The sequence below is a fragment of the Lipophrys pholis genome, assembly GCF_963383615.2.
Source record: "Lipophrys pholis genome assembly, chromosome: 1".
Lineage (NCBI taxonomy): Eukaryota > Metazoa > Chordata > Actinopteri > Blenniiformes > Blenniidae > Lipophrys > Lipophrys pholis.
This window is the reverse complement of record NC_137635.1, coordinates 24584129-24597809: the sequence shown is the minus strand read 5'-3', so window position 1 is coordinate 24597809 and position 13681 is coordinate 24584129. Positions and strand designations below refer to the sequence as shown.

Genomic DNA, 13681 nt, shown 5'->3' with positions numbered 1-13681 from the left:
CACGTTGTTGCTTTGCTAACATCCACGTTGCTGTGTTGCTTTGCTAACATCCACGTTGCTGCGTTGCTTTGCAAACATCCACGTTGCTGCGTTGCTTTGCTAACATCCACGTTGCTGTGCTGCTTTGCTAACATCCACATTGCTGTGTTGCTTTGCTAACATCCACGTTGCTGCATTGCTTTGCTAACATCCACGTTGCTGTGCTGCTTTGCTAACATCCACGTTGCTGTGTTGCTTTGCAAACATCCACGTTGCTGTGCTGCTTTGCAAACATCCACGTTGCTGCGTTGCTTTGCTAACATCCACGTTGCTGTGCTGCTTTGCTAACATCCACGTTGCTGTGCTGCTTTGCTAACATCCACGTTGCTGTGTTGCTTTGCAAACATCCACGTTGCTGCATTGCTTTGCTAACATCCACGTTGCTGCGTTGCTTTGTTAACATCCACGTTGCTGCGTTGCTTTGCTAGCATTCACATTGCTGCGTTGCTTTGCTAACATCCACGTTGCTGTGTTGCTTTGCTAGCATTCACGTTGCTGCGTTGCTTTGCTAACATACACGTTGCTGCGTTGCTTTGTGGTGTTTTGAGCCTAAAATCCATCCAAACAGCAACATGTTGCCATGAAAAGTTGGCTAGCACAGTGCTACTTCCCTAGCCTGCTCGCTGGCTGCAAACTGTGGAATGGATTTCCTGACTCATTCCTCCTGGTCTCATTGAGACCCACCTCCCTTCAGGAAATCCAGTCCACAGTTTGCAGCCAGCGAGCAGAGCAACAGCAGGGAAACACTGTGGATCATTTCAGTACCATGAAGCAGACCAGGATCATGGATCAGGAATCTCTGCAGGTTGGAGCGGAAATTTCCAATCCGTGAATTACGATGGTATCAGAACCCGATCCCGGATCGGATCGGCTCTATCCCTAAAAACCACGAGCCCGTTGGTGCAAGGTGGGCTGATGACACGCGCAGGACGCACAAGTCATCAAGTGACCAGATCACGTGAGCGGTCAAATCGCAGCCCTTGTGATTAGAAAATCATGTTTTATCATATCGCGATATTATTGCAAATGCAATTAATCGTTCAGTCCTATTGTGTTTATGAGCTAAATTCTGTCCTGAAGCATCTTTTCACCACTTCATTAAAAAGCCTGCAATGCATTTTGTAGAAGCAGTCACACGCGCTGGCATGTGGATGGCCGGACTTTGTAAAAAAACTTTTTTCCACTATGAAAAAAAAAGATCTCGACTTTGATTTTTTTTTACTTTTTCTGGACTCCACAATTTATTAATACTTTTTTTTCCTCCCCAAAAAAATCTCGACTTTGATTTTCAACTTTTTCTGAAGTGCCAAAAGGTTTTTGGGTTTTTTTAGCGTCCACATTTTTTTTTTTCTTCAGTGGCCCTACTACTCTTCTGTAAGATTAGTGGTTTCAGAAAGAACAAAATAATAAATGTTACAAAATAGATCTGAGATCTGACATGGACGTGTTAAAAATTAGCTGTGTTTTGAAGGGAAACCGCTTCCTGTTTTACAATTATGTCGTTCTTTTGAAAGGACACAACTTCCTGTGTTGTGCTGCTGAGGTGACGCAATGACGCACGGCTCCGTCGCGCACTGCAGCAGTGACGTCTTTCCGGTTCTACCTCGCCTGAAGAGCTAGCTTTAGCAGCTAGCTGCAGCAGCTAACAGACGGCGGGAAGTTTCTTTTTTTTCTTTCTACAATTTAATCAAAAATCTGCGTCGATCGAAACCAACAAAGTGTTTTCGGTTGTAAAGTCCCTGCCTGTCATTGATGGCTCTGTAGTCGGTGAGTCAGCTCTGCGGCTAACATGGCTAACGTCGGGAACCAGACCCAGGCCGTGAAGCCCGCTTCGGGCAAACATGGGAACGTTCTGCCGCTGTGGGGCAACGAGAAGACCATGAACCTGAACCCCATGATCCTCACCAACGTCCTGTCCTCGCCCTACTTCAAGGTCCAGCTCTACGAACTCAAGACCTACCACGAAGTGGTCGACGAAATCTACTTCAAGGTACCGGAGAGGCTAACCGCATGCTGGTTAGGTAACCAGAATAACGGGGGCTAACCGGCTCCAGGGCAGGTTGGTTAACGGGGCTAACCGGGTCCAGACCAAGTTGGTTAACGGGGCTAACCGGCTCCAGGGCAGGTTGGTTAACGGGGCTAACCGGGTCCAGACCAAGTTGGTTAACGGGGCTAACCGGGTCCAGGGCAGGTTGGTTAACGGGGCTAACCCGGTCCAGACCAAGTTGGTTAACGAGGCTAACCGGGTCCAGACCAAGTTGGTTAACGGGGCTAACCGGGTCCAGGGCAGGTTGGTTAACGGGGCTAACCGGGTCCAGAGCAGGTTGGTTAACGGGGCTAACCGGGTCCAGGGCAGGTTGGTTAACGAGGATAACCAGTGTTGCTCCATAAAGTGATTCCCTCCACAGGAGCCCAACTGCCTGAGTGCCGCTGTTTCAGCTGCTTTCATCAGGATTTACATCTATAACGTATAAATATACTCAACTACACGAACACGGGAACAACTAAGGCGCGTCTCTGGGAAAGTCTCATGTTTCTGTAGGATAAAAAAGACGATTTAACAAGATGATTTGATGATTTGCAATTTACGTGTCAATAATTGTTGTTTACAGTGTTTATGTGTTTGAGTTGTCTTTTTTTTCCTTGTTTGCAGTTGTAAACCAAACTACAATTGAGATGACTTGCCAATGGGTTACATGTAAAATGAAGAAATTATAGGTTTCTATATTGCTTATATTATTATAATACATACGTGATACAGTTTAATATATTTTTACGCGATGGCTGTAAATCCTGATAAAAGCCCCTCCTGTGGACAGGAGTCACTGGGTCTAGAGCAGGTTGGCTATGATGGGACTGTGGTGGTAATGCTGAACTAACAGTCCAGTAAAAATCGATTTATTTCACTGAACCTGAGGCTGTTTTAATGCCTTAAACTTGAGATCATGTACCTTCCAAACAATCAGTGAAATGAGACAAGAAGTTTCCATCAGATTTATCACAAGTGTCGCTGTTAACATGAGAGGAAATATGTCTTGTGACACCATCATTCATTTAATGAACATACAGAAATGTGTACAGACGTGTGTTTGTGTTGAATGTTTTCTGTTTTCTTGTTATATATGAATCGCTTTGCTTATTCTGAATAAGTTTATCTGTTAATTTAGTCCCCCCCCCCGTCTCCCCCCCCCCCCCCCCCCCCCCCGTTGTTTTTATTGAACTCTGTAGGTAACACTTCAGGTTGGGGTGTAGTAATTTTACTTCTGTAACACAAAGCAATAATGTTATTGGGATGTTCGTACTATTTGTTTACTTTTATGAATCAACGTTCACTTCTCGGTGGCTCATCAGCCTGTCATTGTGTTGAGTTCAACATATTTCTCTACATTAAAGTTTTTTAATTCACAAAGTTTAAGAATCCCTCAGACATAAAATAGCTACAGATCACATAGAAATGATTATGATGATTATTTTTAGGCATTCATTGGCTCAAGGCTGTTTTACATCGCCTTGGTGCATGGTTTTAGGCAGTGAGCTGTCCAGCTGTCATTTGGACGGTTATTTTTCAAAAAAGACGGCTGAAAAAATGGCAGCCGTGTTTCTCAAAGCCTCTAAAATATGTGTATAATGTCCATCACTATTTGTCACCGTCTAATTTAGCCTAAATCCATCTTTTTTTTGTCGGAATATGGAGAATTATCGGCTTGAGTACACAACTCGCAACCGACTTCCAGTTTAATATTACGCCTAGTAACGAGCAACGTGATTGGTCAATTGATACCATGTGGTCTATACCTTTTAAAAGGTATAGACTCTGATTGGTTCATAATTCTCTGACTCATCCTGATACGTTCAAATCCTAAATCAGAGAAGAGGAATTTCCTCTCCCAAGATGCTGAGGAATTCTATATGTAGAATCCACACAGGTGGGACTAATTCTATGGACCTGTGATCCATCAAATTTTTAGTTTCCAAAATGTTGACACTTTTGAATATCTGTACCTCATTCATATTTTTTGTTGAAAAATAGAATATTCTTTGTTATGGAAATGTTGATTTTGATATAAGTATTGACAATCATGCTTGTTCCTTCACCAATTTAATTCAGTGTGACTGTGACATTCTAAGGTCTTGGGACTGAGCTATAGGAGGCCTGCAGGGAACAATTAAAAACTAATAAGAGGGGAATAGAAACTACTCCACAGTTCAGAGTCCACAAGTGCTCCGTTTTCGGGTTGCAGATTGAAGCAAAGAGAAACTACAGGAGGAATAAAGCACATAAAGTGAGGTGAGTTAGGTACAGGTACAAGTGAAAACCGCCACCAATAACCCCCACCCCACCCCCGGACTCTGACAAGATACATTTTGGACGTCCATATTTTTGGGATGGGCACCCAAAACACCAATTCCTGCATAAAACCATGCTTTGTTGAGAAATTGTCTCTTTCTCTTCAGAATGAGATTAAACCCTTTGACGTTACTCCTTTGTAGATTTGAACACTCTCTCCATGATGACGCATCTCTCCCACATGCATAAAATATTCGGTGAAACATTCGCCACCATTGTTTTCATTTCTTGCTCTGTGTTCCTGCAGGTCACTCACGTTGAGCCCTGGGAAAAAGGTAGCAGGAAAACTGCAGGCCAGACTGGAATGTGCGGAGGGGTAAGTGAGAAGTACGTGCTTTTTATACTCCCCATCTTTCCCCCAGTGCCATTTCTCTATCCTCATGAAAAGTAACGCAAGGTTTTCTGTCTAAACTAGTTCGACATCATTAATAAATTAGACCTGACGTTTTCAAAGGCTGGGAGAATGTTGAAAATGTGTTTTTTGAAAGTTGAGTGCACTAACCCTGCATTGTGTGTCATTAATGCGTCTCTTTACCCTTGCAGGTCCGTGGAGTTGGGACCGGAGGAATTGTATCTACTGCTTTCTGTCTTCTATATAAACTGTTTACACTCAAGCTGACTCGCAAACAGCTGATGGGTCTGATCACTCACACAGACTCTCCATACATCAGAGCGCTGGGCTTCATGTACATAAGGTAGGATTTCCTACAGTGACCAGTTTGACCAGCACTATGTTGTGTGTCAGACATGTAATACAACTGTTTGCTTTCATTTCCCAGTGTGTGTGTAGTTCATGTATGTGGGAGCATCTTTGCTTTGTTTCTCAGCTTTAGTAGACAACTCCTACACACACACACACACACCCTCCTCCTCCTGTTCTCCTCCTCCTCCTGGTCTGGTCGCTCCAGAAACCTTCAGTATTCTAAGTTTCTAGCTCCTCCTTGATTTTCCTTATTTGAATATTGGATCATAGGAGCTGCATTCAGAATCTGCTGTGTCTGTGAGATCTGGACTGGCTCCGCCCACACATGCCCATCTTGGGAAGAGGAGGAAGTACTTCCTCTCGTGGTGCCATGTGCCAGAGCAGAGCTGCCTAATTGTGGGAGGAGTCAAAGGGAAGGCCTGCCTTGATTGGGATTGGCTGAACCCCCGATGACACTATATAGGGTTTGATTTCTGAGATGACCCCTTTAAATAAGAAATGAAATTAAACATACTCATATTGAGTTTAAGCCCATGTCACCTGCACTGTAGTAAATGTTGGTTGGGCGGCATAGCTTCGTTGGTAGAGCGGTCGTCTTCCAATCGGGAGGTTCGATTCCCATCTCTGCCGGCCTACATGCTGAAGCGTCCTAGGGCAAGACACTGAACCCCAAACTGCTCCCATTGGAGTGACAGCATCTTGCATGGCTGCAGCCTCCAATGGTGTGTGAATGTGTGTGTGAATGTGATGAACCATGTAAAGCGCTTTGGGACTGCTGTCAGTGAAAAGGCGCTATATAAGTTAGTCCATTACCTTTTAACTATTTGGTTGAGTTTCAAAGCAATTTAATGTTCCTGAGACCATTTCTGGATAAACTGATAAAGACGGCATCTGTTTGATTAGCGATTGATCATATTTTGTGTTTAAGATGGCAACTTTCTAACCTGTATGTGATAAATGATGATGGAATGTCCTGTGACTGAGGATGCTGGTTTTAAATCAGACCCTTGACGTGTGCTCTCTCTGTTGTCATGTCACAGATACACTCAGCCCCCCGCAGATTTGATAGAGTGGTACGACGGCTTCCTGGATGATGAGGAGGTATGTCACCTCGGGTAATCATTTCATGTTTCTTTCTCTCTTGACATGCCGTCAAACCTAGCCCCCTCTAACGCCTTGTGATGCTCATAGCTGATTTTTCACCTTTGCCTTCATTTGGCTTAATTGTCCCCAGTTTTTGACCTCTGAGCCGAGTAGCTAGGTTACTTGTTCACTCCTCTGCTGCTTGTGTTTATCAGGGTAAGTACCATGTATGATGCTGAGTAAATCTGTTAGTCCGTGTAATGTTAAAGCATGCTTTTCTTTTTTTATTAGGACTTGTTGCACTTAACTAAATTTCACTCGAATTAGACTATTCATGTGTCACACATTCAAGTATACACAAAGTACATGTGCCTTAAGTCATTCAATGCAATTCGATCTCAAGATGTGCAACCAGGCCTCCTCCAATGTTCTGTTGCATTTGATTTGAATACACTGAAGTCCAAGCCAACTGGTTAATTCCCCTGTTTTTTCCTTTAGATGTCCATTGTGCAGCAGGTGAATTGGAAATTGTATCTCAGCACTGTTGGTTTGCGTGAGTGCAAAGCGGCTGTTCTCTACCATATAAAGTCAATAACTATTTAACTTGAGTGCACCTACCTACCTGCTCCCATATGTGCACACACTGTGGGCCATTATTTAACGCTTTCTTCTTGAGTGTGTTCCTCTATGTTCAGTTCTCTGCTATATTGAGTGGCTGCAGTGTAGCGCTGGGCGATATGATCTCAATCAGGACTGCACTAAATGGAACTTGACAATAAGTTTCTGTTGAAGCAGCAGCTGCCTGCTGGAGGAAACAGGCCTGGGTTTCCTCCAAAGCAACAGTATTGATCCATCCATATTCTACCAGCATTGTATCAGACTTGTTAATATTTGGTCATTTTTTTCCAAGATTTTTCTACTTTTGTCACTCTGATCTGGTCCTGTAGCCGCCCGTGTAACGGGACAAATAAATGTGACATGTTGTTGAGGAGAGGTTTTCTTCATTTTAACTTCCTGCTGGACACCATCTCTTTGGATTTCGATCCATTAGAGTTAGGCAGTGTCCACATAAATTCACCATACGTGCTGGACAAACACTCATTATTTAGGCATTAAAGCCGATAGGCACTGCAGATTTCTGATGACGGTAATGAAACTGATACCGTTGCTATTTTTAGATACTGCTGGATACCTTATGACTATACTGGCAACCAAACCTACCATCCATTCATGGAAGTGTGAAGCTGGTGGAAACATCATCATTGTGTTGTATTCCTGCTCACCACTGCAGGCTGTGTCTAAATCAACTCTTAGTCATGTGTGAGCTGATAAAACTGATCCGTGATCGGGGGCGTCTGGACCTCATGGGGGGTAAAAAAACCTTTTAGTGGATCTACACTACAGGACGTGAGACAGTCCCATGAATTCAGTGGTCATTGTGTCGCCCAGCACTAATGCAGTCACACATCTGGTTGAGGGGGCTTCATCCAGATGTTTGCTGACTCACTGTCGGTGCAGGTTTGTGGAGCTGGCAGGCAGGTTAGATGAGGCATGAAGATTCTAGAAGTAAAGCCACACACATTGGAGATATGAGAGATTAAGCTAGATGAACAGAGGTGAAGGTTCAGTACTTGGTCATCACAAATTGCTTTTGATTGTGAGGACAGATTGAAAAGCGCTCTCGGTCGGCATGTGCTGACGGCTCTTTTGATTCCAGGAGCTTGACGTGAAGGCCGGAGGCGGCTGCGTGATGACCGTTGGAGAAATGCTGCGCTCTTTCCTCACCAAACTGGAGTGGTTCTCTACGCTGTTCCCCCGCATCCCCGTTCCTGTGCAGAAGATCATTGACCAGCAAATGAAGGCTAGGCCGCGTAAGGTGGCCCAGAAAGAGCCACAGGAAGAAGAGGCTGCGTCCACAGAGTTGGCGAGGCCGGGAGAGCGACGGCGCTCCAGGTGAATCCAGCCTCACTGTCTGAACATTTACCACCAGAGCAGATCCTCAGACTTGGTTTAAAAAAACAGAGACAATAAATTGCTCCTTTTTAACACTATAAATAAAGCAGTTGTGTTCTCCAGACTTGTACTAATACATGTGTAATGTGGTAGACGCTGCAGACCAAGTCAGCCTGAGAAGATCATTTGAGGGCAGGAGTATTTTCTACCAATAAAAACAAATCAGTGGTAGTTAAAACGGATTGAATTGTATTATAAGTATAATTGACCATTTAAATAAGGAAACAAGCTTCACTGCCAAACCAGAAGTCAAACTGTATGTTGATATGTCAGATTAAATACATGGAAGTGGGAAGAGTCATGTTTTTACATCCTCAGGAGCCCAACAGTGTCAACATTATGAAATTAATTTGGAAATACTATCAGAAGAGTTAAAAGAAAAAGTGAACATGAAGTTGATGTTTGAAGTAAGTGCTGATTTCCCTTCATGAGACGGAACAAGCTCATTTCCTTCCTGGTGTTGAGCTGGTGAGTTAAAGTCTGAGCTGCTGGACAGTTGAACGCGTTTCCTTGGCGACCAGGATCATCAGAGTGTGACTGTGATGTGTGTGTCTGCAGGACGCCCAGACGGACGCCCAGCCCTCGGCGCTCTCCCAAACGGTCACGGAGCCGCAGCCATCACCGTGAGAAGGAGCGCCACGGACCCAGCTTCGACCGGGAGCTGGAGAGAGAGCGAGACCGGCAGAGGAAGGAGAGGGAGGGACGGGGGGACCGGGGGGGGGACCGGGGGGAGAGGGACAGGCGGCGATCCCGCAGTGCCGACAGGAACCAGGAGCGACGAGAGCGCAGGAGAAGTCCCAGCGGCAGCCGAGAACGAAGGAGCGAACGCAGGGAGAAAGAAAGAGACGGCGGGGACGACAGGAACAGGAGGAAGGACAGGGACCACCATAAAGACAGGGCCGCAGAGGGGGAGCGGTCCAGGGACAAGAAGAGCAGGGGGGAGACTGATGAGCGGCGGCACAAAGAGGATAGGGAGAGGCACAGGGAGGAGAGGAAGGCCAAGAAGTCGAGCCGGAGCCGCAGCAGAGACAAGAGGCACAAGAGTGGAGGTGAAGAGAAGAGCAGGAAGAGAGAGCGCAGCCACAGCAAAGACAGAGAGCGAGACGGAGAGCGGCGCTCTCACAAACGCAGCCGCAGCAAAGACAAGAGCCACCATCAGCGAGAGCCCAGCAACGACCACAGCAAACACAGCGACCGCAGGAGAAGTCAGAGCACCGACTGAAGGCTGGACTGCTGTAGCGTTGCTTTACCTTTGTTTTCCTGCTCTTTCACTCCCCGTTAGATCATCGGTAGTCCTCACATCCAATCTGAGAAGTGACAAAAAGGCATTTAAATTTTCTACGGTTGTTCCTGCCCTGGGGAGACGTGATGTTTGGAGGCTGTCTGCACGCCGTCACTGGGTGAAGCTGGATCTGCTGGCTCCACACGCTGCTACACCTGTTATCGCTGTTCTTTTCTGGCTGGATGAAAGTCAATACGCTCATTTGTAAAGGTTTGACTTGTATTGGAATACCTGAGAGATTTAAGTTCAGATATTGGGCTGAGTCAGTGAAACAGTTTCACCCATGAAGGTGCGTCGACAACCTGGAAATGTTTTCATCCTCCTCAGGGCCCAAAGAGTCATTTTGACTTGCGCCCTGCTCGTGTTGTTTGGGTTATTGCTCTGTTGCAGATTCTTTTCTAATAAAACCCTTTTACAATCAAGGTTGGACTGTTCTTTGAAAGAAACTTGCATGCAAACACACAATCACTGGAAATATTTTAATATCTTTATTAGGATGTGCAGAATATTGTGCTTCAGAATCTGATCAGCAATACGACCAGCAGACTCTTGAAATGAGACGATGAGACGCCACCGGCAGTTTGCCAGCCTCTCCAGAGCAGGGCCGAGCTGCAGGGCCGAGCTGCAGGGCCGAGCTGCAGGGCCGAGCTGCAGGGCCGAGCTGCAGGGCCGAGCTGCAGGGCCGAGCTGCAGGGCCGAGCTGCAGGGCCGAGCTGCAGGGCCGAGCTGCAGGGCCGAGCTGCAGCCCCAATGTGCTCCACAGAACTCTGACAGGAAGCTCCTCCAGTTCAGGGCAGAAACTGCATTGTGAGGTTTTTTGATGTGCTGTTTGTACCATAAAGGAACAATGGTGAGTTTGTGGAGAGCAGATGTTTGTTGATCCCAGACGGCTGGCGGGATGCTTTTCCTCTACATAAATCCTGTTGTTCCATGAAGCATCACTCACTTGACTATCAGCACAGGGAACATGTTAAAACACGTCTTTTTCCTACAAGATGGAGACTAAACACTTATTTTGTTTAAGAACTATTGCTGAGTTTACAATCTTAATAACCAGTGACATTCAAAAGTTGTGGAGAAAGCAGAAGTTGATCCAGAAGAATAGCGACGTGGAGCTTCTTTGAATATTTTATTAATACAGAAATGTGTAAATATTGAGCACGTTGAGTTTAAGACCGCTTTGAAAAGCTGAGGAATGTATTGGTTTCTCATACCCCCCCAGATTTTATTTCCTCTCACAGGTTTTCCATTTCACATTAGTGTGTTAGCCTGAACGAGACACCTTAATAATGACATTTACTGTAGGTACAGAATCATAATGTGGTTTCTACTGTGGAATCAAATAAATTCACCACGTACACAAGTTTTTCTTTTTTCAAACGACAGCAGTACGTAATAGAGCGTAGAGATGCCTGTAATTCAGACCAGGGCTGTTACCTTTGTCACATTGTCCATATTAAATACACATTTAAAAATGGTAAAAAAGTACAAACCTTGCTGATATATTACTTTTCAGACAGCTATCATAGAATTTACAACAGTAAAAGTGGAGCCAAAGAAAATACAAAGCCTCAACGAACAGCAGACAAAATACTTGGTAAAGTGTTTTTATCTGGAACTATTGACTACCGCAGCCATGAGCTTCACTGAAGTCAGACTCAAACTGCTCTATTGTCCTAAGGTTTCCTTCACTGGCTCACATTTGAAAGCGGGGGTCTGGGACCCCGGCTGGGAGCGGGCTCGGACCCCTGAAGGCTCGATGTCTGCAGACACAGCGGCGGAGACTCGGGGCCGCCGGCCACCGACACAGAGAAGCAGTAGCTGGACGAGGGGCTCAGATCCGAGAGGATGAAGCTCTCGCCGGAGACAGACAGCTGCTGGTCGTCCCGGGGGCTTCCCTGCTTCTGGACCACCAGGGTGTAGCTGGACGCACTCTGAACTGGAGACCACTCCACCAAAACCACCGCCGGCATCACCTGAGTGGCCTGGAGCTCCGGAGCTGGAAGCCAAGACCAGTCTTCAGTGAACATCTGCAGAGAGCATCTGCCAACACGAGTCAGACCTGGACTCACCCTTCATCTGCCCCCGACCACTGAGGTCTCTTCTCCTGCGTGAGCCGGCCATCACTAGGAAACCATGACAACGCAGAGAATCACCTGGTGTGTGCTTCAATAAAACTCACGTTACATTTAATAGTTTCATTCATGCTGCAAAATATTGATTGGAGGAGTACACACACACACACACACACACACACACACACACACACACACACACACACACACACACACACAGACACAGACAGAGAGACAGAGAGACAGACAGTGAAACAGAGAGACACACAGAGAGACAGAGAGACAGACAGACAGTGAAACAGAGACACACAGAGAGACAGACAGACAGACAGACAGACAGACAGTGAAACAGAGAGACACACAGAGAGACAGAGAGACAGACAGTGAAACAGAGAGACACACAGAGAGACAGACAGACAGACAGACAGACAGACAGACAGACAGCCTCTGAGCTCCCACCATGTGTGACGTTGGCCTCCTGGCTCTGTCCTGCAGCATTGCTGGCTGTGACCAGCAGCTCGGAGGACGTGATGCTGGACAGAGAGCAGCTGAGCTGTGTTGTGTTGCACAGTGGGTTCCTTGGCGTCACACCATTGTCGAACACGGTGTACGTGGTGGCGAACACTGAGGCGTTCCACGAGACGGTGGCTAAGGAGCTGTTACCACTGTACACCACGTCTCGAGGAGGACAAGGCGCTGGAGAGGAGACATGAAACATTCAGAGTATTCAGAATGCAGTCGTCCAGTGTGTGTGTGTGTGTGTGTGTGTGTGTGTGTGTGTGTGTGTGTGTGTGTGTGTGTGTGTGTGTACCTGTAGTGCCATTGAGGGCCTTAGATTTCTGGCTCCTGCCCGCGGCGTTCCTGCTCTCCACTGTGGCAGTGAAGGAGGAGCTGCATGGGAGAGGCATCTCAAAGCTGGTCAGGTTGGTCCAGTAGGACGAGACGTCAAACAGAGCCTGTCCATCCCCCAGCAGACTTCCTGTTAACCTCAGAAGGTACTCTGTGCCTTCACACACCACCTGCGTCCAGCTGAAGATCAGCACCTGGACCTCCATCTGCATGGGCAACACGTGCACCTCCACAGCATCTGGAGGACAGGGGGCTGAGAGGAGGAGGAGGAGGAGGAGGAGGAGCAGCAGCAGGAGGGAGGAGGAGGAGTCGCACCAGGAAGAGGAGGTTGGAGGAGGAGCCGCAGGAGGAGGAGGAGCAGCAGCAGGAGGGAGGAGGAGGAGGAGGAGCAGCAGGAGGGAGGAGGAGGAGGAGGAGGAGTCGCAGCAGGAGGAGGAGGTTGGAGGAGGAGCCGCAGGAGGAGGAGGAGCAGCAGCAGGAGGGAGGAGGAGGAGGAGGAGGAGGAGCAGCAGGAGGGAGGAGGAGGAGGAGGAGGAGTCGCAGCAGGAGGAGGAGGTTGGAGGAGGAGCCGCAGGAGGAGGAGGAGCAGCAGCAGGAGGGAGGAGGAGGAGGAGGAGGAGGAGGAGGAGTCGTCGCAGCAGGAGGAGGAGGTTGGAGGAGGAGCCGCAGTAGGAGGAGGTGGAGGAGGAGCCGCAGGAGGAGGAGGAGGAGCCACAGGAGGAGGAGGAGCCGCAGGAGGAGGAGGAGGAGGAGGAGTCGCACCAGGAAGAGGAGGTTGGAGGAGGAGCCGCAGGAGGAGGAGGAGCAGCAGCAGGAGGGAGGAGGAGGAGGAGGAGGAGCAGCAGGAGGGAGGAGGAGGAGGAGGAGGAGTCGCAGCAGGAGGAGGAGGTTGGAGGAGGAGCCGCAGGAGGAGGAGGAGCAGCAGCAGGAGGGAGGAGGAGGAGGAGGAGCAGCAGGAGGGAGGAGGAGGAGGAGGAGGAGTCGCAGCAGGAGGAGGAGGTTGGAGGAGGAGCCGCAGGAGGAGGAGGAGCAGCAGCAGGAGGGAGGAGGAGGAGGAGGAGGAGGAGGAGGAGGAGGAGGAGTCGCAGCAGGAGGAGGAGGTTGGAGGAGGAGCCGCAGTAGGAGGAGGTGGAGGAGGAGCCGCAGGAGGAGGAGGAGGAGCCACAGGAGGAGGAGGAGCCGCAGGAGGAGGAGGAGGAGGTGCAGCAGCAGCAGCAGGAGGAGGAGAAGCAGGAGGAGGTGCAGCAGCAGCAGCAGCAGCAGGAGGAGGAGCCGCAGCAGGAGGAGGA

The 13681-nt window shown here is 48.0% G+C and overlaps 1 protein-coding gene across 1 annotated transcript; it reads left to right on the top strand.

Moving 5' to 3' along the window:
* Positions 1-1602: 1602 nt before the first annotated feature.
* prpf38b (pre-mRNA processing factor 38B) lies at positions 1603-9890 on the top strand. The gene is made up of 6 exons (XM_080460393.1): positions 1603-2029; positions 4635-4703; positions 4931-5082; positions 6131-6191; positions 7891-8126; positions 8745-9890. Exons 1-6 carry the CDS (start codon positions 1829-1831, stop codon positions 9406-9408), a joined length of 1383 nt encoding a protein of 460 aa, XP_080316519.1. The 5' UTR covers positions 1603-1828; the 3' UTR covers positions 9409-9890.
* Positions 9891-13681: the final 3791 nt, after the last annotated feature.

What these genes read in the sequence shown, in the direction of transcription:
- prpf38b (XM_080460393.1), top strand. Translation starts at nt 1,829, where the DNA reads ATGGCTAACGTCGGGAACCAGACCCAGGCCGTGAAGCCCGCTTCGGGC. An exon ending in TCGACGAAATCTACTTCAAG is followed by an intron (nt 2,030 to 4,634) that starts GTACCGGAGAGG and finishes GTGTTCCTGCAG; the next exon opens with GTCACTCACGTTGAGCCCTG. An exon ending in AGACTGGAATGTGCGGAGGG is followed by an intron (nt 4,704 to 4,930) that starts GTAAGTGAGAAG and finishes TTACCCTTGCAG; the next exon opens with GTCCGTGGAGTTGGGACCGG.